The sequence below is a fragment of the Colius striatus genome, chromosome 17 (assembly GCF_028858725.1).
Source record: "Colius striatus isolate bColStr4 chromosome 17, bColStr4.1.hap1, whole genome shotgun sequence".
NCBI lineage: Eukaryota > Metazoa > Chordata > Aves > Coliiformes > Coliidae > Colius > Colius striatus.
This window is the reverse complement of record NC_084775.1, coordinates 14,563,822-14,590,993: the sequence shown is the minus strand read 5'-3', so window position 1 is coordinate 14,590,993 and position 27,172 is coordinate 14,563,822. Positions and strand designations below refer to the sequence as shown.

General features: G+C 48.9%; 2 protein-coding genes and 1 long non-coding RNA gene across 5 annotated transcripts; 2 read left to right on the top strand and 1 right to left on the bottom strand.

Moving 5' to 3' along the window:
* Positions 1-1,017: 1,017 nt before the first annotated feature.
* HVCN1 (hydrogen voltage gated channel 1) lies at positions 1,018-7,043 on the top strand. Of its 2 annotated transcripts, none has more exons than XM_062009742.1 (6): positions 1,018-1,071; positions 2,529-2,756; positions 3,727-3,831; positions 4,297-4,528; positions 6,286-6,398; positions 6,691-7,043. In XM_062009742.1, the coding sequence occupies exons 2-6, from the start codon at positions 2,562-2,564 to the stop codon at positions 6,754-6,756; spliced, it is 711 nt and encodes a 236-aa protein (XP_061865726.1). In that variant the 5' UTR covers positions 1,018-1,071; positions 2,529-2,561; the 3' UTR covers positions 6,757-7,043. The 2 variants fall into 2 exon arrangements, with proteins under 2 accessions (XP_061865726.1, XP_061865725.1); XM_062009741.1 differs by having other exon boundaries at positions 1,047-1,107.
* Positions 7,038-21,011, bottom strand: TCTN1 (tectonic family member 1). 2 transcript variants are annotated; one of them, XM_062009740.1, is made up of 15 exons: positions 20,800-21,011; positions 19,447-19,567; positions 17,362-17,492; positions 16,495-16,661; positions 16,016-16,103; positions 15,022-15,131; positions 12,823-12,843; positions 12,286-12,411; positions 11,571-11,696; positions 11,117-11,199; positions 10,209-10,349; positions 9,779-9,935; positions 8,717-8,842; positions 8,228-8,372; positions 7,038-7,613 (listed from the first exon to the last, which is right to left on the bottom strand). In XM_062009740.1, the coding sequence occupies exons 1-14, from the start codon at positions 20,966-20,968 to the stop codon at positions 8,229-8,231; spliced, it is 1,710 nt and encodes a 569-aa protein (XP_061865724.1). In that variant the 5' UTR covers positions 20,969-21,011; the 3' UTR covers positions 7,038-7,613; position 8,228. The 2 variants fall into 2 exon arrangements, with proteins under 2 accessions (XP_061865724.1, XP_061865723.1); XM_062009739.1 differs by having other exon boundaries at positions 7,038-7,624; positions 20,800-21,010.
* Positions 21,012-21,055: 44 nt separating this feature from the next.
* LOC133627021 (uncharacterized) lies at positions 21,056-23,873 on the top strand. The gene is made up of 3 exons (XR_009819883.1): positions 21,056-21,361; positions 21,791-22,223; positions 23,478-23,873. It is a non-coding gene; the product is annotated as an uncharacterized LOC133627021 (long non-coding RNA).
* The last annotated feature ends 3,299 nt before the right edge of the window (positions 23,874-27,172 follow it).

The window sequence follows — 27,172 nt, the reverse complement described above, 5'->3', positions numbered from 1 at the left end:
TCCCCTAAGGCTGGATTCACCTTTAAACTCACCAGGCTTTAAAAGGAGGTTGGATCTGGTGAGATCTGTCCCACCTGCAGCTCCAGCCCTGAGCTGCTGCTTTCCACCATTGCCTGGTTGTGCTGGTGCTCACTGGTGGCAGCTGAGACCAAAACACCTGAATTAGCTGGAAACTCCCAGGATAAAACTCCTCCCTCCTGCTCTAAAGCTGCTCCTTTGCCATCCTGCTCCTGGGTGCTCAGCTGATGTCTGTGAGTCAGTGTTGATGATGATGATGTTGGTGATGATGATGATGATGGTGGTGGTGGTGAGGGGTTGGGAGCTCTGGGAGGATGTTGCCTGTGCTGTTCCCCAGTGCCCTGGGGGGGAGGATGAGGGGGGACCTGGGGGCTTTGGGATGAGGAACCACAAAGTTGTGTTCTGGGGGATCTTTGGGCACTCTCCAGGAGGAAACTTCCCCAGAAACAAGGGTCTCGAGCGTTTCAAAGTGCAAAATCTGAGAGGTGTTTCTGTATTAGGGGAGGGTTAGAAATGTCCCAGGTTCGTCCCCCAGAGACGTGGCACAGGCGGGTCCCTGATCCTTCAGTTTGCTCAGGACACTCCCCACACCAGCTCGTGTTTGAAACGCGGGGAAAAACCTAAACGAGAAGAGGCCTCCTGATAAAACATGAGCCTGCAAGTGGAGGCGGGTTGATCCAGGCCGAATCTCTGGGGTTTAGGCTTTTGCAATCCTTTTGATCGCTGGACCAGCGCCGGCTCCGCGGGGTTAATCCGTGTCGCTCCGTTTCACGCCCGTCCCGGGGTCCCGGCGCTACAAAAAAGCCCTAAAAAAAGTTTAAACACAGCCCAGAGAAGTTCAGAGCTTGGCCCGGCGTGTGCTGGGGCCGGGGCTGCGGCTCCCGCCCGCGGACACAGCGCAGCGAGCGCGGGGACCCGACACAAAAGCTTCGGAAGCGGAAAACGCCGGAGCCGGGACCCCGGGGAGCGGCCGGAGCGCGGCGGGAAGCGGCGGGGCCGCGGGGGCGGGGCGGGCTCGGCGCGGTGGCGGCGGCCGGGACGCGCACGGGAGCGGTACCGGGGCTGGGGGCGCCACCGGGGCTCGGAGCGGTACCGGGGCTCGGGGCGGTGCCGGGGCTGGGAGCGCCGGGGCTGGGAGCGGTACCGGGCTGGGGGCGCCGGGGCTGGGGGCGCCGCGGCTGGGGAGCCCCCGACAGTGCTGGAGCGAGGGGGCTGCGGCGGGAGCCCCCCCCGGGGCCGCCCCGTCCCGCTGCGGGAGCCGCTCCGGCCGCTGGTGCGGGCACGGGCAGGTTGTTGGAGCCACAGCCCGGCCCCGGTCGCTCCGGCCGCCGGTGGCGGCTCCGGGCCCCGCGGGCCGAGCGAGCCCAGAGACCGGCCCCGTGGCCGGGGCAGCTCCGCGCAGCGCCCGGGGGCTGCGGGGGAAGGTGACCGAGTCCCTGCGGCCATCTCCATCCCCTGCAGAGCGTGTCCGCAGCCCTCCCGCTGTCCCAGCAGCCAGCTCCGCGGGGAGCCGCTCCCTCGGGACGTGCGGGGACACGGGGCAGCATCCCGGGGACACGGGCAGCCCCGCGGCAGCTCCTGTGGGCAGGAGCAGCCCGTGCTGAGCCCCGCGGGCGGCTTTGGGTGGGCTGAGCCCCGCTGGGGCCGGGGCCGGGGCCGTCTCCAGCGGCCACGGATGCCCGAAGGAAGCGTGAGCTGGCGGGGCTGGGACAGGGGAACACAAGAGCAGGCTCAGGCAGAGCCTGTCCTGCCGCGGGATGGTCCCTGGGCTGGGGGCTGGTCCTGCCCGTCGCTGGGTGCTGACACCGGGACCCCCGGGGGTGAGGTGGGCTCTGGGGGAGGGCAGCCAGGCTGAAACACGGGCAGCAGCTGCTTGTTTTGCCTGCAAAGGCTGAAATAAAAGGGGGGCCTTAATGTTATTGAGGGGAAATTCTGGCTGTTGTTCACCTTGGAGGGTGAGGCTGGCTCTGTCAGCCTCAGGGCCGCGGGGCTGCAGCCGCGGCCCCTTGAAGAGACAAGGGCAGCTCGGGCAGCACAGCAGAGGCTTTATCCCAGGCCCAAGGCTACCAGGAGTGCTGTGGGGGGTGAGAGGGCCCATGAAGGGGAGGGAATGAGCCGCTGTCAGCTCCTGACCTGCATCGAGCAGGGGCTGATGGAAGCACAGCAGCTCTCTCCAGCGAGCTCGGCAGCCGCCTCCTTTGGCATCGGGAGCTGTGAGGCAAGGGCCGCTCTGCAATCCGTGCTCCGTGCTCGGCTCTGAGGGCTCTGAAAGGCTCCTGGGGAAGTTGCTGGTGTTGGAGCAGCGCTGGGGGTGTGCAGAGCCCAGGGAGGGCCGTGGGTGGCCGTGGGAGCTGATGCAAAGCAGCGGCACCACCGTTAAGCAACTTCCCGTGGCCGGGTCTGAAGCCGCTGTCACGCTCTCATCACCCTCTGTCTGTGGGGAAACGAGGGAGGCTGGGCGGCTTTGTCAGCCTCCAGCAGGGAGGTGACACTCTGCTCTTGTCCCTCAGCTTGGCAGGGGGATGCCAGCTTGATCCAGAGCCATGTCCAGGTACCTGAAGCACTTCACTGTGGTGGGAGACGACCCCGTGCAGTGGAGCAATGACTATCAGAAATGGGAGGAGGAGGAGGAGGCTGGGGAGAAGCAGCCAGACTCAGAGATCAAGTTGGAGCCCACCAGGAGCCACGTCAGCTTCCAGGACATGATGAAAAAACTCTTCAGCTCCCACAGGTTTCAGGTGAGGCAGAACAAACCCAGGCCAAAGGGACTGATTGTGTCCCTGTGCTGGGCCCTGGGGAGGCTGCAGCTCCAGGGCTGTGTCAGTGCTGGGCCCCTCACTCACTGCCACAGGGACACTGAGGGGCTGCAGCTCCAGGGCTGTGTCAGTGCTGGGCCCCTCACTCACTGCCACAGGGACACTGAGGGGCTGCAGCTCCAGGGCTGTGTCAGTGCTGAGCCCCTCACTCACTGCCACAGGGACACTGAGGGGCTGCAGCTCCAGGGCTGTGTCAGTGCTGGGCCCCTCACTCACTGCCACAGGGACACTGAGGGGCTGCAGCGTGGCCAGAGCCGGGCACAGAGCTGGGGAAGGGGCTGGAGCACAAGGGGCTGGGGAGGGGCTGAGGGGATGGGGGTGTTGAGCCTGGAGCAGAGGTGGCTGAGGGGAGACAGCAGCACTCTCTGCAGCTTCCTCACAGGAGGCTGTAGCCATCTCTCCTCCTAATATACAGGACAAGAGGAAACAGGCTCCATTTGCTCCAAGGGAGGCTGAGGTTGGAGCTGAGGCAGAACTGTTTCCCTGAGAGGGGTGTCAGCCCCTGTGCCAGGCTGCCCAGGGAGCTGGGGGAGTGCCCAGCCCTGGAGGGATCCCAAAGCCGTGGGACTGAGGTGCTGAGGGCCATGGGTTGGTGCTGGGCTGGGCAGGGCTGGGACTGCAGCAGCTTCAAGGGCTTCTCCAACCAAACCGTTCTGTGAGTGTATTAAAAATGCTCTGGAAAGACCTTTGGTTTCCTGTGGGTGAGACTTTGCAGAACAACACCCTGAGCAGGAGCCATGGGAGGGGGAATCCTGGGGGGAGCAACAGAAAGCTCCCTGACATACAGTGTCCAGCCCAGGGCCTCGGGGCATGTGTGGCTCAAGGGCACCTCAGCTCTGGCTGATCTGTGTGTGCTGGGATGGGGTTCATGTCAGTTTTTCTCCTCCCACAGATCCTTGTTGTCTGCTTGGTCATCCTGGATGCTTTGTTGGTCCTTGGAGAACTGCTGATGGACCTGAAAATCATCCATCCAGACAAATACCACATAACCCCAAAGGTAAAATGCAGGGAGAGCATCAGTGTGAACTGTGATTTCCCTCTCCTTGGTGTTCAAAGCCCATGGGGTGGGACCAGCAGCACTCTGCCCTTCAGCCCTGCAGTTGCAGGCACACAAGTGAAGGTGCTGCAGGGCCTGGGGTGACAGCCCTGCAGTGTGGGGGCCTGGCTCAGCCCCTGCTGGTCTGTGCAGCAGCTTTGTGCTTCCTTGGGCTGCAGCACAGCTGAATTGCTCTTGCTGCTCTCCTGGTTGTCGTTGCACCTCCTGGCTTGGCTTACCCAAAGCCACTGGCTGCTCAGCTGTGCTTGCTCTGCTTGTCCCTCAGAGCAGAAGAGTCCCCAGCTCTCCTTGCAGAGCTGAATCAGAGGTGCCCCTGAGCCGTGGAGGTGTCCCAGCCTGTCCCACTCGTGTGCACACCCCAGGGCTTCCCACCCTTCAACCCACCCTGGTTTTATTCCCCCTCAGGTTTTCCACTACCTCTCCCTTTCCATTTTAACCATCTTCCTGGTCGAGGTTGGCTTTAAAATCTTCGTGTACCGCCGGGAGTTCTTCCAGCACAAGTTTGAGGTGCTGGACGGGGTCGTTGTGCTCGTGTCCTTCATCCTGGACGTCGTCCTCATCTTCCGCGAGCGCGAGTTCGAGGCCGTGGGGCTGCTGATCCTGCTGCGCCTGTGGCGCGTGGCGCGGATCCTCAACGGTGGGTGTGCGTGGCTGGGCAGCCTCTGCCAGCCTCAGCCCTCTGCTCCCTGCTCTAAACTCTCTGCCTTTGCTTTGTAGGATCCCTTTGGCAACAGTTTACCAGGGGGGAGCAGGGCAAAGCTCTGCCCTTAGGCTGCTGTATGGCACGGTGGGGGTGCTGCTTCAACCCTCTCATCCCCTCCAGGGATGCTGCAGGGACCGTCCTGGCCTCCTGCTGGGTCTGTCTTGCTTGAACTCAAAGAGCTCACTGTAAAAAGAGGAGTATAAAATGTCCCCAAGTCAGGCTTTACTGACTCTGCTGCTGTAGCTGGAGATGGTTGCAAACAGGTGTGAGCTCAGACACCTCTGACACAAGTGTAGCTGGAAACGCCTCCTTCTGCCTTGGGAAAGAGGTTTTGGGATTCCAGGAAGAAAGTGGCAATGGGATTATCCCAAATTCCTGCAGGAAGCTTCAGCCCAGCTGCTGCCCAGTGCCCAGAGGTGCATCAGGTGCTGCCCAGTGCCCCAGGAGTGCATCAGGTGCTGCTCAGTGCCCAGAGGTGCATCAGGTGCTGCCCAGTGCCCAGGAGTGCATTTGGGTGAAGGCTCTAAACTTGGTGCAACTCCAAGTCCTTTAGTTGGAATAAAAGGAAAGGGTGTCTGGGGCCCTGTCCATCAGCTGCAGCCCCCACTGCTGTTGTGACAGGGAGGACGTGTCCTTTGGGCAGCAGTGACGGGAGGAGGGAAGATGTGAGAGCAGCTCAGGGCTTGCTTAAGTTCAGAGTGAAAGTCAGAGACAGGATCCGTGTCCAGCTACGTGAACCACAGGAACCTCAGTCTCTCTGAGCCTGAGAGCAGCACTGTATTTACAAGTAAATCCCTTTCTCCTTGGGTGCACCTGTTTTTCCCCCCAAGCTTTGTGCCATGCCTGCCTGCTTGGGAGCAACACAGGGGACCAAGGTGCCCCACACTCTGGGTGCTGTGTCTGAGCCTGGGCACGGTTCGGTGCCTGCAGGGGCTGTGGTGGGACAGGGGCTGAGTGAGGGGCAGGTGGGGGCTGTTTGATGGTGTCAATGCAAATCAGCAGCCTCTCTGCTTTGTCTTCAGGGAAATGAAGCCCTGAGGCTGCTGCCTGCAGCACTAGAAGCAGGGGCACGCATCAGTGCCTGCCTTCCTGCACAGTGTTCTGTGGGTAGGGAGAACGTGATGTTCTCAATGCTCTAATTAATTTCCCCCCACACCCCCCCCCCCAGAAAAGGGTGGGAAGAAAATGCCTTTGCTGTGGGGGCTGAGTTCACATGAAATACCTTAAGAATATTTCAATAGAGAAGTGACACCTCTGCTGTCACGAGGAACTGCCTGCCCTTCCTGCAGCTGGGCAAGGTGAAGCCAAAGCCTCCATCACACCATGATGTGCCTGGTCAGAGCACAGCTCCCCCCTGCATGAAACCCCCCAAGCACAGCCCCTCCTGACAACATCACTGCCAGTTACATCCCTCCCAGGCTCTGCAGACTCAGAGGTTTGAATGATGGTGTGGCTGATAGGATTGAGCTGAGAGGCCAGGCTGCCTCTTCCCAGCAGAGTGTGGCTAGCTGGATCCCTGGGGTGGCTAATTAAAAACCCTCCTCATTAAGGAAAGCACCTTGGGGAGGGTGGTGTGAAGATGACAGAGCCAGAGCTCGTTAACTCCTTCAGCACAGAGCCTGGGTACTGTTGGCCTCCTGCTCCCAGCTGCTTTACACTGTGAAATGAACCCACTGTGATTTGTTCCCCAGGAATCATTTTATCAGTCAAGACCCGCTCGGAACAACAAGTGGCCAAGCTAAAGCAAGCAAACCTGAAACTGGCAACAAAGGCTGAACAACTGGAACACAGCTGCATAGAGAAGGTGAGAACTTTGAATTTCAGCAAGGTTTACCTGCTGGCTGCTCCCCTGGGATCCTTTTGCAAGGTTGCCACTCTCAGCTTGGTTTCTCCATCAGGAAGCTGGGCTGGAGAATGGCCTCGCTCCCCTCAGCTGCCTCCTGCCAAGGGATGTGGGCTACCTCTGGCTTACTTCAGCCAGGTTGCCCTGTTTTACTGCAGTGAAATACCTTACAATAGTTTCCCAGGTTCCTATAGATCTTCCTGTTGCTGAAATGCAAGTGCTCTGTTAATGATTTGACTCCTGTCTCCAACAGGAGCTAGAAATTGAGAGGCTTAACAAGATACTAAAGCAACACGGACTCATCAGCGAGCAGAAATAGGAGCCCAGCTCTTCCAGGTGGAAAGTCTACCCTGGAGAATGCAGTGCTGAAGTCTTACCAGTTTGTCCTGACAGGTTTTCCTGGCTCTTTGCTTTCCCTTGTATAGTGTTGTCTGTAAACACCTTTTTCCATTTGACCACACTTTGATTAGATCTTGGGATCAGCTGGGAAACGGATTCCGTGTGCTCCCTGGAAACTGATTTCATCAGGCCTTGCTTGTACAGCTGTACAGTCCAAACTGCATGATAATTTAATAAAGACACATCTCTACAAGCTGGACATGCATGAGAACACCATTTATTTTAAGTCATTTCATTTGTGTGATGACATTCTCTGTTTGCAACACCTCATGGGAATTTGCAGTGCAAAGGAGCCAGGCTGGAAAGGTCACCTCTTCTCTAGAAGGTGACCATTCAAGCAGTGCATCTCCTCTTTGCCAACCATTCTTTTCATCTTGTTGGTAGTTTCCTCATTTCTGTTGCTGCTTGTGCCACTTGGTTATTTATATCACTTACCACTCCTTTAGCTGACAAGCAGATTGGTACCAAAACAGAGGCCAAGTGTCGCCTCACGTCAGACAATGCCCCGTTCTCCCCAGCAGATCTCACTTCTGATACTGTGTTCTCTCATCTCTGCTTCCATTTTCAGTGGGTCCTTTTGCAGCCTGTTGGGCTACAAAGTTCTTTTGTTTCCACACTTCATAAATCAGCACATTAAAAGAATTCAGAATAGGTAAGAAGAGCTGCAGGTGAGTGGAGTGCTGGCAACAGGCTCCAGAAAAGCCATTTAGGGCATATTCCAAAGGACCAGGCTGGTGGCTGAACACAATGGGAACTTTTTCAGGTTCCAGAAGGTCCCTGTGGAGAGACTATTAAGATTCAATAAGTGGGAATCTTGTGGTGACTGTAGGTGGTGTCTCCAATTGCTTTGAGCCAGAGGCAGCTGGAAGGGCTGTGGGGCTTTGCTGAGAGCATCACTTCACTGGGCAGAGTTGTAAAGCAAAGTAATTAGTTAGTGGTTGGGGAAAAAGGGCCAGAAATATGTGGCTTGTTCAGCTATGACAACAGATCCAGCAGAGGCCTTATCTACTAGCACATGATTAATTAACAATTTAGCTCTGCTCTGTTCACAGCATAATGAACCCCAGTTTCCTGTGGAGCTGTTTGTTCTTCCCCTCCTGCCTCAGCCCAGCACTGCTCAGAGCATCCCACGTGCTGCAAAGCTGGGAGCTGGATCTGTGCTGACTGGCAGCTAAAGCCACCACCAAGTTCACAGTGCAAACATTTCTGCTTAATGTGGGGTTTTTGCCCTGCCCTAAAACTCCTCAGAACCCTCTCAAGAGCTCTCCTTTTCTTCCTGTGGTCACTGTTGTGTCGACAGTTTGGCACATCCCAGTGACTGGATAAACCTCACTTCTTTAGGAAAGGGGCTAAAAAGCAGAACTTTGGCCCTTTTTTGGATGCTTACTTACCTTAGACAAATGGAAAGAAGAAATCAAATGGTAGCTTGACATTAATGGTGGGCCAAGCTTTATAGCCAGGCTCTGCAGGTGAAGAGACATCAGTGAAAACAACAGAACTTGTTACAGGGACAGTCCTTTCCCTTCCTGAGGGAAGCTGCAAGGAAAACACAAGTGGTCATCAGCCTCAGTCTTTTCTTTGTGCAGCTGCTTTGTTCAGCCTGGGTTGTATTTTCAGCTGTTATTTGTGATGAGTTTGGGGTTTTCTTTTCATATACAGTTCAACATTTCCTTAGTGATGTGTAGTTTTTATTGCAGTGTGTTTTGGCAAGTTACCCACAGTTGTGTTTGAGTTGGAACAGAAGCTGTTGGGTTTAATACATTCTACTATGAAGTGGTCCCTTTAGATAAAAGAGATTAAGTGGGTCACTGTCACACAGCTGATAATGGAGCAAAACAAGCCATTCTTTTTATCTTAAGTCCTGTAATGGAATTACATACCTGCATCAATGTGGTGGTAGTGATTGCTGCTGTAACATTCACTATCCTGGCTTGTGGATTGACCAGGGATCCATATTTAGTCCACTTCACTTCTATTTCAAGTGACACTGGTATTTGGCACGAGCTCTGAGAAGTGGAATAAATTCTCTCATTGGCTGACTTGTACAGAAGTGACCACGTTCATTATTCATCTTATTAAACTGGCAGAATGCCTCCAGAAAGCTCAGGAGGTTACCTGAGCAACTAAGCCATGCCTGTGCCCTGGGGCTGCAGAGGTGATTGCAGCCTGGGCTCAGGGCTGTCCCTGCAGCTTCTCCAAAGGTGACAGACCAACTGTCACTGCACTTCAGGCAGGACTCTGTCCTACCTGAGGCAGGACTTTGGCTCTTCATCACCATCCTGCACAGGGTCTTCTTAGTAGGAAGACTTGTTTCAGTGATACTGCTGGGACAGGAGAAAATCCTTCACTCTGCTTAGGGCAGAATGTCGAAACCTACAACCTTAACTAGTGTAAGTGTCTCTTCCCTAACTGTCAAGTTTCTGGTTACAGAAATCATCCACTGTTCAGTTGCAAAAGCTTGCAAGAAACCTCTATACAAGCTGTCAGTGAGGGGGTGCTGACATTCAGCACATGCCAAGCAGCACTGCCTGCCACCAACACACTGTTCTGTGCTGGAAAGGATTCTTCCTATCTAACCTGGCACAAGAGCACCAAGGAGAAACAATGATCTGGTACTTCACTCTTTCAGCCTTCTTTTGTGCTTCACCCCATCTTTACAGAAAGACTTTGAGCTGTGTCTACTACTCATTTTGTATCTAACATGTTGTCCATAACTGAGGTGTCTGGACACCAGCTTGATTCAAAGTAAACCCTGTCTGCTCCAGCAAGAATGAAACTCCTCATTTGTGAGTATTTCAGGAAGACTTCCCTCCAGTTTCTTTCTGTAATTGTTTCGCCCCCCCACCATAGGTGTGAGAAGCTGATGCTGCAGTGCAGGTACAGATCTTGGGAGAGAGGACAGTGAAAGTGAAGGGGGGTGGTGGTAGCAGTGTGACCTTCACCTGTTCTGAGGAGTGGAGGTGAGTGATTGGCACCCAGTCAAGCACATCCTGGGCTTGAGAATTTCCAAATGAGGCCACATATTCAGGAAAGCTTTGTCCCTTCAGTAGATCCAGGAGGGTCTGAGTCAAGGGCTGGCATTTCATGGCTGCTGTGATTCTGCCAGTAAAACAAAGATGAGTTAAAACAAAACCCCTCAGTTTGGCACAGTCATAATTTCTCTCTGCACTCATGCACTGTTCAAGCCTTCTGGCTGCAGCAGCTACTGTCCAGAATCTTGTCAAGAGAAAGATCATTGTTAATTAAATGACATTTGTAATAATTCAATGCTGCAGTCCCAATACTCCTCCAGCTGTATAAATGTCCCAGGACCTGAACAGACCCTAATGGGAAGGGTTGGCAGAGAGAGATAAATCAATGAAGTCCTCTTACCGTAATGTACAGCCTGATATCATGTTGTAACCAAACAACACTGGGGTTCTGGCTCCCTGTGCTGCCAGACAGTCCTGGCTGGAGGTACTGTGCAGAATGGTAAGCTGACTGTATTTGTTGGTGTTCTGAATGATGCCAGATGTTAACACACAGTTAAAGGGAAATTCGGTACTTGATGGATATCACCAAGAAAGAATCCTTCATTCTGACCTTAAAATAGATCTGAAAGTGCTCAAAACTCCTGTCAGTGAGTGAAAGAGTGCACTGGAGCATACAGTGAAGGTCTAAATCTAGCTCACAGTAAGTCCCAGGAAGCTGCAGTCAGGACTGAGTCATTTGCTGCTTCAAAACACAGCCCAATAAAGCACATTTTCACATTTGGTAAAGAGCAGGTACATTTTATAGATGTCCATACTAGAAAGTGTTTGTAAAGGTGAGATGATCAGGGGACTGGAGCATCTTCCTTATGAGGAAAGGCTGCAGGACCTGGGGCTGTTCGGTCTGGAGGAGACTGAGGGGGGATCTCATTAATATTTACAATATCTCACTGGTGGGTGTCAGGAGGTTGGGGCAGCACTTGTTTCTGTTCTATCCAGTGACAGGACAAGGGGTGATGGAAAGAAGCTGCAACACAAAAAGTTCCATTTAAACATAAAGAAAAGCTATTTGAGTGCTGAGGGGAGGGAGCCCTGGCCCAGGCTGCCCAGGGAGGCTGTGGAGGCTCCTTCTCTGGAGGTTTCCAAACCAGCCTGGACACGTTCCTGTGTGACCTGATCTAGGTGGAGCTGCTTTGGCAGGGGGGTTGGATTGGATGATCTCTAAAAGTCCTTTCCAACTCCTAGCATTCTGTGATTCTAAGATGGATCAGAAGAAGTGCTGCTAAGAAAATTTCCCCAGGGCAAGGATATCCTTGTGACCAGAAGCCAGCTCTGAGGGGCAGCCCAACGATGTAACCAGGATTCCCACTGAGGGCAACTGGCTCTGTGTTTACCTGCAAGGCAAACACCCAGCATTAGTTCTTCTCCTCTACTTGAAATGGCTGAAAAACACAGAAATAACTCACTTCTTTAGGATCATTAACTGCCTTGAACAATGGCAGTAGTGAGACTGCTCTGTAAGGCTGTAACAGCTCTCTAACATTAGAGGAGGCTTTGCTTTGCCTGGATACAGCTACACAGACTCACCAGATGACTTCAGTGTGAAAGAACAGACTTTGGAGACCTTTTATTGCCCAGTTCTTATTTGTGTATCCAGGGCAAGTTACATTTTACCTTGCTGCTAACAATTGTTCTGATTCAAGTTTAATAAGTTTTGTAATTAAATGTCTTTCAGCAAGTCATCCAGAACATCTCCAGCAGTTACCTGAGTAAAGCTGACTTCAAAGCTCTGCTCTATTGAAAGTGCTTCTTTGTTAATTGCCCCCAAGACAAAAGCAGCAGCTGCTTCTGTTATTTCTCCTGTGTCTGTGTAGGTAATGTGATAACTCACCTGAAAATGAAACATTTTAGATATTAATTAGAGCAAAACATAAAAGTATGAAGCTAGAAGACAAAAAAGGGAATTGAAAACTATCTAAGTGTGGTTTTCTTTCTTCCTTGCCTAAGAAACACTCAGCTACATGATGGAAGGATACTATGTCCTCTAGGAGCTGGAGCCACTTCAAAACTGCCTTCTTGATAAACCTCTGCTATGCATAGGCCCAGTGTTCATTACTTAAGGTGAAAGGATGAGATGATTTGCACTGTGTGCTCCTGTGTCTCTGCCACCACCATGCCTGAAGTCATCTCCTCCTGAGCAAAATGTAGAGTTATTGTCTCATGTCATACACACACAGTAAGAACAGAGGAGGATTTCATCCTGTCTCCATGTTATGTTGCACATAGGTATTCTGTTGCAAAAACACTCTCCCTCATCCCAAAGTCAGCATTTCTCCTGTCACATTTTGCTTTGGAGATGTCACAATGTATGGCAACTCTGCAAGGCCTTTCTCACCTCTTTGTCATTTGTGAAGCAGAAATTGTTTGATGCATACATGCTTTCCATCAAACATGAGGAGGACAAGAGCTGTCATACCTACCCCAAGAACCATATTTATGCACAGTTCATCCAAAACCATGGGGAGCCTGAGGACATCAGTACCATTAAGTAAAGTCCGTGTTCCATTCAGAGACTGGACAGTGATGGACTGGACACTAATATTTACCTGAAAAACAAATGCAGGTCATTTAAGACTTTTAGGTCATTTAGGACTCTTGTGTATCACTATTCTTGGCACTTTTTTTTCTGTATTATTACATTTGTGACCCTTCTGGGTTGTGTTCCACAGAGCCAGCAGTCAGTAATCCTCTGAACAACTGCTCTGGTATGTGTGTCACTGAAGATCAACAAAAGGATCTATTTCTGAAGCAACTAGAGAGTTCCTTAGAGAGGGTTTTATATGAGTGCATCAGCATTAAATGTTTGCAGGTAGCTTGTTATCTTGGAGTTGCTAGGTATCATTACTGATAGCAAATGATAGAATTGTGAAGTCCCTATTCTGATGAGAAACTCACTGACTAGAACCACATGAGAATTTTAGCCCCAGCTGATCCAAATAATTGAGGAGGACACTTACCATCTGACTTGAGTTGGGCACCTAGAGGAGAATAAAAGAACACATTCAGACAATAGCAAAGGTCTGACCTGTTATAAGTAGCAGTTAAGGCTGAACTGCTTTGCCTGTTGAACTATCATTACAATAACTTGTGTATCATGGGAGTGACTGCACAGACACTACAGCTGGACTCTGACCATGCAGCAAGGAGTTATGGCAGGATACAGAGGCCAGTCTGTCATCTACCTTCTGAGCTGGAAGGTAGGGGTGGAACTGAGGGTGATGCAGGTAAAGTCTGTGACATGTTGTCACATATTTATATCAACATCTTGAGGTAGAGCTCAGCCACCAGAACCAGCTGGATGTATGAAAGTGCTTGTAAAGATGAGACCTGCCCTTCAGGGAAGCATGGCCTTTCTGACTAGGGTAAGGGAAATGATCACTGCTCCTAAAATTCTATTGATCTGTGACTGAGGTGGTGGATTTTGTTTCTGTAGGTCCTTGGCAGACAGGACTCCAGCCTCCCAGCTGCCTCCCACTGCATCCCCTCCCCACCAGGCAGGAGGCAAGCAGGGGCAGGCTGCAGCACGGTGACACTACACACAGTGTGAAGCATCACGCTGGGAGTGCCTTGGCAGAAGGTTCCAAGCATCCCCAGCACTCCCTGGATCTGCTGGACAGGCCAGGATAGAGAGCAGAGGTTAACTGCAATCATGACCAAGACCTCCACGTCCCTCCAGTAGCCCAGCCTGGTTTGGTCCCAGTCCCCTCCCCTGTGACTCTCAGCGAGCCTCCCTGGCTTGGATGTTGTGTTTTGCCATTTCTTTTGCCAGCAGCTCCACCTGCTGGCACCTGCTCTGCCCTGTGACCACGCTGTCCCCAACACCAAGTCACTTCTCTATTGCCACATCCCTTTTGGGGAAGGGGAGCATCCAACAGATCATCTCTAGCATCTGTTTGACCTTCTCTGGTTCTGATCCTGACCATCCAATGTACTTTGCCCCGAAAACTGATCTCTCCTGTGCTGGCCTGTTGGAAATGGCAGCAGCACCTGGGTAACATGTTCTGTTCTAGTGAGGAGGGGGAAGTCATCTTTTAACTCAAATCCATTCAGCTGCTTGGAGCCTGTGCTGAACCACACAGTTCCTCTTTTCTGGTTCTGCAGCCACTAAGAACTCTAATTTTGGGTGCACAGGGAAACACTCAAAGCTCTTCTCCACCTTCTCCAGAGTGGGATGATGAAAAGGTAACATCTGTGAGCAAACCTTTACTGATTTCAAGGAGGGCCTGATCAGGAGAATGAGCCCAACTGTGTAAGTGTGAACGACTCCTTTCCTGCTGTTGGAATCTGTGAGGGGACTGCAAGGGGTCTGTCAGCAGTCACTCATTGGAGAGTGCTAATTAAACTCATTTAAATAGTTACATAACTCAAACCCATTAGAATGGTGGAGAGGAAGCTGTTTCTTGAGGACTTCTGGCAGCTTGGAAGGAGCTACCAGCTTCAGGTATCATGTATTCCTGTTTCAATTTTGCATGCATGATTTCTTTATCTTCCTGAGTATGTGGAAAGGGGATTTATTTATACATCAGCCTCCAAGTGAAAAAAAAAAAGAGAAAATAAGCTTAGCTTTGAAAAATAACCCCAGACTAGATTTGGTAGGAGGCTGAATGCAAACAAATTTGCTCTCAGTGGGGTAGAGTCACGTCCTTTGAGGAGCATAAGGAAGGCTCAGCATGCCTGGGCATTACCTCATTACTAAAAACTGAGGCTTGTAAGAGAGGTTTGTTTGCAGAGGATTAAATCTTACAGGTTCTTTGAGTACAAAGGTTTCCCAGCTCTTTAAAACCCACCCACCTTAGAATGATGCACTCTGGTAACAGGATTCTTGGAAAAGCCTGAACATGCACAAAAGCATAAACCTGCTGTGGCTGCAGCAAGCACGAGCTCAGGGACACAAGTTTGGCTCTTCAAGACCACTATTTTTGTTGGCTAAGCAGAGAACAGTAAATACTTCTGCTCCTAAAGCCTGCAGTCAAGTCACAGCAGGCTGCCTGTATAACAGTGTGTTGCATAGGGCCTTTTTTTCCCCCCCAACCCCCAAATGTAACAATCCAAATACACCACTACATCCTTTCATAAGCAGAAGTCCCTTAATTCTGGAGATGCAGAGAGATGTAATCTCAGTGGTCAGCTCTATGACTGTTTTAGATCATACTTACTGCTAAAATGCTGGAGTTGATATAGAACAGCATACTAACTGCTTGAATGGTGCCACATTTTTCCACACTTACTGATCTAATGCATTTTGTAGCCTGGTTTATTAAAAACCCTGGGGACAAAAAAGAGTCACAAAGTATTACTGAATGAAATTGGAGAGTCATTATGAAATGAAGAAAGAAAAACCAATATAAGAACCTGAGGTATAAGGTAAATGGCATCACTGCAGATAAGGCTTTATGTGAGCTATAAAGAATGGCACTTTCTTAGAGTCTCGAGAAATGCTATGAGATGAAATATTACTTCTTAAAAACAGAAGCTTAATAACAGCTAGGAGAAGATTTATGACTTGAGCTTTGAGATCTTGTAAGGGTTTTGTTTTCCTTTCACAAGGGACTTCAGTTTTCCCATGAGCATCGTTGTGACTGTTATGATACCACATTTAACCACAACAGTAGGTCCTGGAAAATGCAGGTGTGTGGTTTGGCTTGTGCCTTCTTTTGGGGTTTTTTTTCCCACTCCCCCTTGGCAGATTTTCAGGAAACTGTGTGAAAGGTTAAAATGTAGAGCTGCAGCCTGATCATCTGCTCAGAGTTGTATTCAGGATGTTAAAAGGAACCTTGTTATACCAGAGGGACATCTTGCCCAGTTAGGTCTTGCTTTGTGCAGTAACCTCTTCCCTCATGGTGTCACCCTTGTACTATTTTATTAACTCAGTTATGGTAACTAGGATGCCTTATTGTTGGATAAACAACCCATTAACAAGACTCTCCAGGATTTACATATGCAGCTTTGAATGGTTAATATAGATGGATCACAACTTCCCATCTCTGTCTAAAAAACCCAAAACCAACCCTGAGAAACAGCAGTTATTTGAAAAACACTTGCTCATGAATCTTTATCTCAATTTACAGGGAGGTATGTGCAATTATTCTGCTCTGACTTGAGCTCAACACTCTAACAAAAATAAACTAGAATCCAAATGTATTTTCCAACCTGCAGGATTCGCATCAGAGCACCAAGAGGAGACAACAGGACTGGGTAGCCTTAGAAATGCATCCACTGTCTGTATAGGAACACCATACTGCCAAATAAAGCAACATATCCAAGTATATAGGTGTGTTTCAGCCCACAGAAAGTTTTAAGAGCATCTATACTGACAATAAATCTGAACAAAAGAAGTACTAATTCCCACTATATCTGTCAGTCCTCTCTGCTACTTTGTGCAGCAGCTCTTAAGCCACTGCTAACAGCTTTACAGTAGCAAAACAGCTACTTATTTTTCAGAGGTCTTTAAATTCTGATTCTCTTTTTGTCACCTCACACAAACCACCTCACTTCTCATTTTTACAGTTCCATATTTAAAGCTTGTCTTTTCCAGAAGAGCTGCATTGCTTTAAAAATCAAATGCAAACAACACTCTCTTGTTCTTTTATGGAGCAATCTAATACTAATTGAATCAGACAATCATTTACCTCATATCTGTTAGTTTCATTTGCATCAGAAGGATTTGGAGCATCTGTGTTCTCATTCCAGCTGTCAGGCTCAGCACTGAATGTAGCACTTCCAAACCTCTGAAGCAATTCATCAAAGTTTTCAGAAGTAGGCATTTCAGGGGTACTGAAGGAAAGTGCTTGTTTGTCTGTCAAAACATTTTAAAGACTGAGAGCTCTTACGAGAAAAAGATACCAGAAATGGTATTTAGTGATAGTTTTTCCTTACAGAGTTGTTAAAGACTCAGCCACAGAGAAATATCAACACAACTTTGCTTTAAGGGAAAATCTAGGTGGCATCTTAATTCTTCATTTCACCCAGATCCATGAAAGCACAAACATACAGAAAGAGCCCATTTCTTTCCAAATCACACTTTCTAACAGCATCAGATGTTCCAAAACAAAAGCCTGTCAATAGTGTTTACAGTTTCCATGCTAATTATGACTAGTGCATGGTCATAATTAAGAGAACACAGTACTGATTGCTTCTTCCTTCCCTGTGAGTCACTTCAAAGCCAGATTTGTACCACTGGTGACTACTGCAGTTACAGAAACAGAGGGGGAAGGGGTCAGTTTCCCATGAAACAACTTGAAATGTGATTTATTGCAGCTGCTGAATTATACCACGAAAAGAAAAAACAAAACCACACTGTTTTTTATAACAGAAGACTCTGAGGTGATTTCACCCCATAGTTACACAAGTGAAAGGATTGCAACATAAAGGCTGTGAGCATACAGAATCACCAGTTTTCTCACAGGTTTAGTTACTCTTAAGCTTTTTAGGTACCAGAAATAGACTAAAGTTATAACAGTAACACAATGCTAAATATTGGCAACAATACTACTTACAGTTTGTAGCATGAATGCAGAAAAGATTGGGATTGACTTGGTCAATTACTTTAAATATCCTTTCTGGTGGATTTGCTTCAACATCAAGTGAATATACAGCAGCTTTCTGGCTACAAAGCCGGCTGTCCCCTCTGCAAACAACAGTTCCAAAATCAACAAACCACCAGAGGTTACCACTGTAAACCTCCTGTGAAGTGCTTTCCATGTATTGAGGCAGCATCAAAAAAAAAGCACTACAGCAATTACTTTCTTGAACACAATTTGTATAGCAATTGTTCCTCCTTTAAATGTTTTGCACTGTGTGCTTAGTAGTGAATAAGAGTTCTCCAACAGGTTTTATCTAGCAGAGGAAACTATGAGCAGCAACATGAAGACAGGTGACAGGACAAGGGGTAATGGAAAGAAGCTGCAACACAAAAAGTTCCATTTAAACATCAGGAAAAACTATTTCAGTGTTGAGCTGAGGGAGCCCTGGCCCAGGCTGCCCAGGGAGGGTGTGGAAGCTCCTTCTTGGGAGGAAAAAAGGTCAGTTTGGTGACTATTAGAATACCACCCACTCCAGAGTAGGCAGGGAATAAAGTCCTACTTGAGATGCACATTGAAGAAATGGTAGGGTGAGAATGAGGGAGGTGAAATGACTCACCCAGCCTAGCAAAAGTATTTGTAGATGTGCCATGAGTTGATGGACAACAGCCCAGAACTGCAGGAGGCTGCACAGGGAATGTGCCAGTTCATCCCCTGAGTGTGTCCTACATGCTAGATGGAGGAGGATGGTGATCCCTGTGAAACTGGTGCTTAGGCAGGGTTAAAGCAGGCAAGGACACACAGTGAAGAATTGAAATGACTTTTAGAAGAGAGTTTTTAACTTTATCATGAGGCAAAGCATTTGTTACTAGGATCATGTAATAAATCACACCCCCTTTTTCTGCAGTATCAAGAGACCAAGTAGCCTCTCACTCATCATCAGTCAAAGCCTTTCAGTAACTAACACAATTATGCAAATGTATCCAAATCTAGCTGTAAATAATGAGACACACAACACTTGCAGTCACTGAAAATCCCAGGGATTTTCAAGCAAAATGAACATTCTATAGAAGAGAAGTTGGGGAAAGAAACACAGCTTCATTTTATGCATTTCTAGTTGACAAAGAACAGTCACCTGAGATAATTGAAGTGTCACTCAGGAAGGTGGTGATTAGCCCTTTCTGATGGAACTATCTATAAATGGGTGCCAGTAGTCATTGTGTGAAAGAACAATGAGAAACCATAGTCTGGGATGACTCCTAGTTCAAATTTCAAAGTACCAAGAATAAACCCCAGAGTTCAGTTTGGCATAATTTATGCAGAAGGTGGGTTGAAGAGCTGCACTTATTGTTCTGACAAGTCACCAAGAGATTTGGCTTTTTTTACACTAGGACTTTGAAGTGAGGTTGAACTCTTTGAGAAGAACTTGGGTGAAGGTGTAAGTGGCAAAGGAACATCTCTCAGCGTTACTTTATTGGTGTAATGTTACATTTTACTGTTTGTGAAGTGACAGATTGGCTGTGAGGCAGCAGGTTGGGATGCTGACTTGTAAAACTAGGATCAGAATGATGCTCACACTACTTCATTAAGCCCTGAGCTGATCAAGTTTCTGGCTGATATCATAAACCTTAATGAAAGAGGTTACTGATAAATTGCTGATGACCTATGCAGGTGGCCAGATGGTCCCCTGGTATCAGCTTTCTTAACTTGCAGACACTGCATTACCCTGATGAAAGCCTAAAGATGTATTGTTCTTCCCCCAGCAGAAGGCATCACCACCTAAGCACCCACAGACAGCAGCACAATGGAACAAGAGGAAAGGACTGGCACAAGTATAGAAAAGAGGGAATAAGTGAAAGAGAAACAAGTGGGAGGCCAATTTGCTATTTTACCTGATTGAGGCCAAAAGTTTACAGGCTTGCTGCAGGAAGGATTGCTGAATGGGCAGACAGGAGTTGGACTGGTGGGGGGAGCAGGGTTAATAAGAGGATAGAGCACTTAGAAACACACACAGCAAATAAAGCAGGGGTTTGTATTTCATCCCCCCATTTATCCACTTACGTGACAATAGGAATTGAACACGTAGTGAAGAGACTGAAATCTTCTGCACTGCAATCAGGGTCACAGCAGCAATTGGCATCACACTGTGCCACCAAGAGATCACAAGCACACAGCTTGGTAACTGGAGGAGAGATTTAAAGTAGAATTGGAACTTTACACGTGTCAGCATGTTCCCCAACACTTCCACTCTTCACCTCGCCTTGTTTTTGACAAGGGTCAAAAGTCTACATCCAAATTCACATGCTCCCTTTTTTTACAGCAGTTTTTAAAAGCCATCCTCTCTGCTACTTAGCAAATCTATTTGGAACACAGTCATGAAATCAAGGGCAAAATCTGATGGTGTGCTCCCTGTGAAAAAGCAACTTAATAGGACCTTTGAAGGCATAAAAATCAGCCCTGCAGAGGAAAGAAAAGAGAGAAATCAGGCATGATTATTGTTTCAGCTTGTCTCAGAAACATTTTGATAGAGCAGAGATGTTTATAAATACTGAGCATGTCCCAGGGTCCAGTAATACTCTTGATGTGCCAACATAACCATAGTTGACTATTCAATTGTTTTGTTCGCTCCATCTCACATATTTTCTGTATCATCACAACACTGCAGAGTAATTGGTAGCACTACTGTAAACTGCCTGGATGAAATACACTGTTCTTGAAACATTCTTAGGTTGTAAACCCCAAGTACAGAAATACACTGGCAACTTCTTGAAACATTCCTAGGTTGTAAACCCCAAGTACAGATATGACTGCACTGAATTGCTTTTTGAGAGCTGCTTTTCTATAATAACCCCAGAGCTAAGAATAGCAGAGAATGAAGATTGAAATCAGCACTCTGTGGGAAAGACATTCAAGAATGCTTATTTTCATTACTAGGGCTTCTTTTATTTCAGCTTCGACGTTATTCGTTTCTCTGTGCCCTCCTGGATGCTCTCTGACCATCTGAACAGTATCCAGGGATTTCTCGAAGCTCTGACTGTTCTGTTAGGTGACTTCAGCACTGTAATCTTTAGCTCACCCGCTAAACAAGTGAGGCTTCAACACGGATGATTCGATGGCAAGGTTATGCCTCTGGGATCAGGTATTTAAGTCTCTTTTTCCCTAAGGAGGCATGCACTGGGGCATGTTTAATTTGGCAAGTAATCTTAGGGAAGCTGAAACAGCAACAACACTGGGAAATCAGAAGTTAGCCGAAAGTACAGCCGCGCACAGCCTTGCCCCAGCCCCAAGCGGCTGCAGCGGTAGCCAGAGAGGGACAAGGGCACAATGAGGCCTAAGAGAGGCCGGGCAAAGGGCTCCCTTTGACCCGGACAGAGCCGCCCGTGTCCCACAGATCCCGCCCCACAGGCCACCCACCGTCCGGGACCGGGACCGGCCCGCTGCGGGCCCGCGCCCGACCGGCAGCGCGTGTGTCTGCCGGCTCCTCGGAGCTTGCAGAACCGTCTGCGGGCTCTACGCTCGGCTTCGTTGCCCAGAGCGGCGGCAGGAGAAGGAGAAAGGCCGCGAAGCCCAGGGCTGCCGCCATGGCGGCGGTCGCCAGGGAACGCGGCGCGTCACGGGCAGGGCGCGGGGCATCACGGGCCGCGGCGGCGCCGCGGGGCACCATGGGAAGGGGGCGGCATGGCGGGCGGCGGCGAGCCGCCGGGGCTGGTGAGGTCCCGCCGTGGCCGGGCCGGGGCTGGCCGCCGCCTCTCGCCTCCCTCCGCGCAGGGGGATTAGAGGTGCGGCCACACACTGCGCCTTGGGGCGTGGCTTGGCGTGAGGCCGCCCTGCTCGCCATCACGGCGTTGTCTGTCCGGCCGCTTGTGCCCCGCAGCCCCTTCAGCAGCACCCGGCGCGGCGCTGAGGCGGGTGGCCGTGGCCCCGCCGTACCGAGCCACGGGCAGCAGCGAAATGCTTCAAGTGAAGTGACCCAAGTGTAAGCCACGGGTGTGGTTTGGGCGAAGATGCTATTGGAAGGCCGTGCACAACCGTGGGCAGTGGCCCTTGTGAGCCTGTGTTGGGCCGAGTTTTGCGACTTTAAGTAACAAACTAAGTTTTAAAGGCTTGGAAATGTGTCCTTTTGAAGATGCCTTGGATCCTATTAATAAGTCTTTGTTGGTAATCTTGCAATATATAAAGGTATTTTTATACTAGGATAAGCTGAAGCAGTGATGATGCCAATTCCTTGTAGTTCCCTCACAAACATTCAGGTTTCAGTTCCATCTAAGAGGACTTTATTTAAACTGAAACGTGCTGAAGTTTTGTTTTCTGTGTTACCTGATCAAAGGCAACTTCACAACGTTTTTATTTCTTGCACCAAAATGACAAGCACATTGTTACCCAGTTTCTTATTTTTCCTGACCAGGTTCTGTCCCACCACCGTGAAGGGAAGCTGACAAAAGCTTTAAGGCCACAAGAGGGCACGTTCTCTGTTTAACAGTCCACTGCTCAACATCTGAACAGCACAGCTTCATGCCAGCATGCAAATTTAGCACGTTGGAGATGTTGCAGCTTCTGTTGAAGACTGAAATCATTCCACAGCACGTGTCATGTCTTTGTTACTTCATCCCACTGACCTCTGCTGGACAGGAGCCAGTTCTTCAGCAAGGTGTTGATGAGTTATGCAAGGCAGGCTGTTGTCTGCCTCAGCAGTGCAAGGCTCCCAAGGTCAATTGCTATTATCAAAGAGCTGGTAACTTAGGATGGATTTGAAATAGCTCCACATCACATGGCAAAATCCTGGAGTCATCCTTCCCCTTGGAAAGACCTCATTCTTCTAAGGACATGGAGACAGGAAGGTAAGAGTCCAGGGTAGTCCACTGTACCTCACACCTCTGTGTGCCTTATATGCAATAACAGTCTCACCTGGGCCTACACTCTGCATTCCTTCTGTTAAATGCACCCCAAGGTTACTCTATTTGCCTTCTTCCTTGGGGAAGAAAAACTAATGTGTTTAGTCTCTTTGTTTCTTTGCTGTTCCTGAGTTTAATTTGATTCCATCATAAACATTCACACAATTCATTTCAATAAGGCCTCCTAAACGGTGTTACTAGCGTTGTGGGCTTTTTCAGGCTGGAAGAATAACAGTAACCTCAAGCACACTTCCATTTTGAGCTTCCATTTTATAAAGTGACTGTAAAACAGGCATAATAGGACTACTTCCTTTTTTCTGCTCACTAAGGCTATGCCAGGACTGCTCTAGAGGTTGAGGTGCCTGTAGTTGGAGGAAAGCATGGGAATCTTTATAAAGCAGTAACGTTTCATTGTCCCACAGCAGAGAAACATTTTGACCTTGCCAGTTTACTCATGTAGGCTTGCATATCCATAGCTATGTTCAGGACAACTCTAGTGTCTTAATAAAGCAGGGAGGCAGAGGCTTTAGAAGTCAGCCCAGGATCTGTTCACAGCTAGCAGAATTAGAAGCCTTGCAGCTTCTCAAGAAGAAGGAGGCCTTTAGGCATGCAAAGGAAACTTGTTTCCCTGCCTTTTAAAAGGCAAGTGAAGCTCTTTCCTTTTGTCACTGTTAAATGAGGGAAGTTTCCACATCCTCCTGCTTGAGGGATTTTGGAGTTTGAATTCTAGTCTTGGCAAGTGGTGCTTGTCCCAGCTGGGAGAGGCAGGCCTGCAGGAAGCAGCATGTGGCTGCTCCCTCCTTTGCTGCCCTGCATTTGAGGTCAGACCTGTCTCTGGGTGAAGCTGACTTACTGTGCTTACAGCCCCTTGAACTTCCCTGACTAATCTCCCATACACAGCATAAACTGGGTTCACAAGGACAAAAGTGTTTTGCTCATACCTGGAAGCCCTGCAAGTTTTGAAACTTGGATTTTAGTTGGCAGGCTTGGAGGAAGAGTGGTGCTTGGCTCGCTGCTGATCATCATTAGTTGTATTCTGTCCTCTATATCGCTTGTTTGACTGCAGTGTCATGAGATAATTAACATTAAAGCAGCCCTGCTTGTTAGCTTATACATTTCTGATGCATTTAAAAGCAGTAAAAAGAGCTGCTGACAATGCACAAGGGAAAATATCACTTAATACATTCTTTTTGCTTCCAGAATTACTTTGCAAAGCTGATGGTGCACAAGGGACCAGACTCCTAGATGAAAACCAAGCCTTGCTGAAACCTGCCAGCTATTCCCAAGCACAGATTGCACCCTGAAAGTATGTGGGCAGGAGCAGGATGAATGAGGAGGTATTATTTCTTACTGTATCCAGCAGTGAAATAGAACAGAACTCGACATTTCAACAGCAAAGTAGAATGTCATTAATCTGTTTTCTCATGACTTTTGTTTTCTTTTCACCTAACCCTGTCTCCAATACTTGCTGTAAAAGAAAAACAGGATGAACACAGCTGTTGTGTTCATTTTAGTGCCCTCTTTATTGTTTAACTGACTGAGTTCCTTAACTGTAAGATGTGATAGTTCAATAAAGTCATGAGGCCTGTCCAGAAAGACGTGCACACAAAGAGAATCCAGTGAGGAAAGTCCTTGCACAAAGAAATTGAAAGAAAACATAAAAAAAACCCCCACCTTTGTCATACAGAGAAGAAAGGCAAAACAAAAGCCAAGCATAAGAAAAACCATTTTAGAAGTTCCACCACCCCTTGTGCTGGTCTTCTGAAGCAGGTTCTGAGGAGCAAACTCCACAGTGTGCAGGACGAGATCAGGACATTCATAAGTGATGTTCTCCATTACAGATATGTTAATTTATCCTATCAACATGAGATGATTAATAATTTTAAAAGGGCACTAGAAGCATAGAATGGTTGGGGTTGGAAGGGACCTTTAGAGGTCATATAGTCCATAGTTGCTCAATCCTGAGATGGTGATCTTCTGACTCTTTGTCTTGTTGCTTCCATGTGGAGAAGCCTGGTATCACCCTTTCCACATTAGTTTTCTGTTTGATGCCAACTGTGCTGTCTTGAGCTTTTTCATCTGCTGAAGGCAAACACTGGTTTCACTCTGTGGCAGATCACTTTAAAAATTCAAGTGGACAGGCATTTTTAATCAGAGTCAAAACAAAGTCAGATCAGGCTGAAACAAACGGCATTCTGCTCTAGCACAACCCTGCTCTAGCCCTTGAACAAACAGCGAGAAGCCTGGGCTGTCTTTGTACAGCAGATGGCATTACAGGTAATATTTATCATACTCCAATCCCAAGGCTGAGATAGCTGGGAGGGAGGATTGACGTCAGCTCCAAGTGAATCAGGCCTAATACAAGCTGAAAACCCGTTTGTGCCTTCAGCAGCTGATGACAGCGGCCGGCCAGCGCTTGGTGCTTCACGCTCCCTGCTGCACTGATTAGTTGCTCTGAGCAAGCTGAGCAGGAAGGGTTCATTTTGTTTTGCAGCTTAAATGAACTGATGTAAATGGATCTTGGACTTTGAGGTGGGAAGATTCCACCCAACTGCAGTAACCAGGGGGATGCCCTTTGCTCCAGTTTTTGTGCCAAATTTGTGCATTCAAGAATTTTAAACAAATATCTCTTGGCAGGATATCGACTCTCAGGGTACAAGAATAACAGTGAGAGAGCAGGGCATGTACTGGGAGGGATTTACAGGGAGATCTATCAGGGTTGATACTGAACAGGGAGGAAACCTGTTCTGTCCTAGTTCATTAAAAACAGTTGTTCTTTGGCTCACCAGAGGGGAGTGAGCCTCTGAATGAAAACCTATGGTGATTTTTGATCTGGGTATAGAGGCATCATGAAGGAGTTCATAGAATCATAGAATGGTAGGGGTTGGAAGGGACCTTTAGAGATCATCTAGTCCAACCCCCTGCAGAAGCAGGGTCACCTAGATCAGGTCGCATGGGAACATGTCCAGGCGGGTCTTGAAGACCTCCAAGGAAGGAGCCTCCACAACCCCTCTGTGCAGCCTGTGCCAGGGCTCCCTCACTGAAACACTGAAATAGGTTTTTCTTATATTTAAGTGGAACTTTTTGTGTTCCTGCTTCATCCCATCACCCCTTGTCCTGTTGCTGGCTACTACAGAAAAGAGGGATGTCCCAACCTCCTGACACACACCCTTTAGATATTTATAAATATTAATAAGATCCCCCCTCAGTCTCCTCTTCTCCAGACTAAACAGCCCCAGTTCCCACAGCCTTTCCTTGTATGAAAGATGTTCTGTACCCCTGATCATCTTGGTGGCCCTGCACTGGCCTCTCTCCAGCACTTCCCTGTCCCTCTTGAGCTGAGGAGCCCAGAACTGGACACAGGACTCCAGATGAGGCCTCACCAGGGCAGAGTAGAGGGGGAGAAGAACCTCCCTCGACCTGCTGGCCACACTCTTGATGCATCCCAGGATGCCATTGGCCTTCTTGGCCACGAGGGCACATTGCTGGCTCATATTTAGTTTATTATCAATCAGAACTCCCGGGTCTCTTTCTGCAGAGCTGCTCTTCAGCAGTTTGACCCTCAGCCTGTTCTGGTGCATGGGGTTGTTCCTTCCCAGATGCAGGGCTCTGCACTTGTCCTTGTTGAACCTCATGAGGTTCCTCTCTGCCCAACTCTCAAGCCCCAACTCTCAACTCTCTTCCCAACTCTCAAGTTAGCAAAGGTTATGAATTATCCTGTAAATGGTGTAGTCTGAGCAGCCCTGGATGGCTGAGCAAGGATGGAATGTGAACTGCTCACAGCATGCCTTGGCCTTGGAGCTCTTACCAAAACACCCAGTCATGCTCAGCCAGTGTGTTTGACAGCCTTGTATGGAGTTTGTCAATCAGGTGAACCTGCTTTAGCAGAAGGGTTGGACTAGGTGATCTCTAGAGCTCCCTTCCAACCCTTACCATTCTGCGAATCTGCAAGCCATGGCTGGTTGGCAAAGAGCATCCCTTGCAGCTCTGGGAAACACACTGTGATGAGGCAGGGAAAACTGGGGTTTAGTGGGATGTGTGGTGGGGGATCACAGGCTCAGGAGCAATGCACACCCAGCCACCATAGGACAGACCCCCCTGTGCTAACCAGAGCTGCCTCAGGGCACCCTGGCACTGTCAACAGCATTGAAATCTGCTGCATTAAAGAGAAGAGGGTTAGGCCAGGCTGGACTTACCCTAGAAGGAGGAAGAAGACTGGATGACTTTGCAGGGCAAACTGAAAATATGTGCTTCCCTTTTCTGTTACAGACAGGGGAGGAGGTGAGGCAGTAACCTTACTGTTGAGAGCTACCTTGCAAGTACTATTTGTCTTCTCACACACCCTGAAGGGCCGTGGCAGCAGCACACCCTATCTCAGGCACACTGGCAAAGTCACCTATGTGGCAGTCTCGTAATTCACTGCAGCAGGGCCTGGGCTGCTCTCTGTGTTCCTTCTCTCCATTCTAATGAGCAGGTGCATTTTTTTAATCAGTTTGGATGCAATTTCAGCTTTAGGTGTAAAAATGTCATGCCTTGCTTAAGCCTTTAGCAGTTTAAAGGGGTGTAATATTGTCTCCATCAAGACACAGAGCAAGCAAAATGCCTCCTGTCTCTTAAGGCTGTTATAATGATGGTGTTTTAATACCATTCCCCATGGGCTGGGGAGTATGCCACACAGCTTTTCCTTTCCCTGGAGTTAGCTTGGGCTTTGGGTTTCACACCTACTTTATTTACACCCGTTGAGTGTTTTGTAATGTACATATCTGGGGTTCTGTAGTGCAGCAGCAGCCTCTTGATGCCTGTGGAAGCATGAAATTGTGCAGGTTGTGCAGAGCTACCTGCTGGAAACTCCCAAAGGGACAGGACATTTTGCATAGCTTCATGTGGCATAGAAA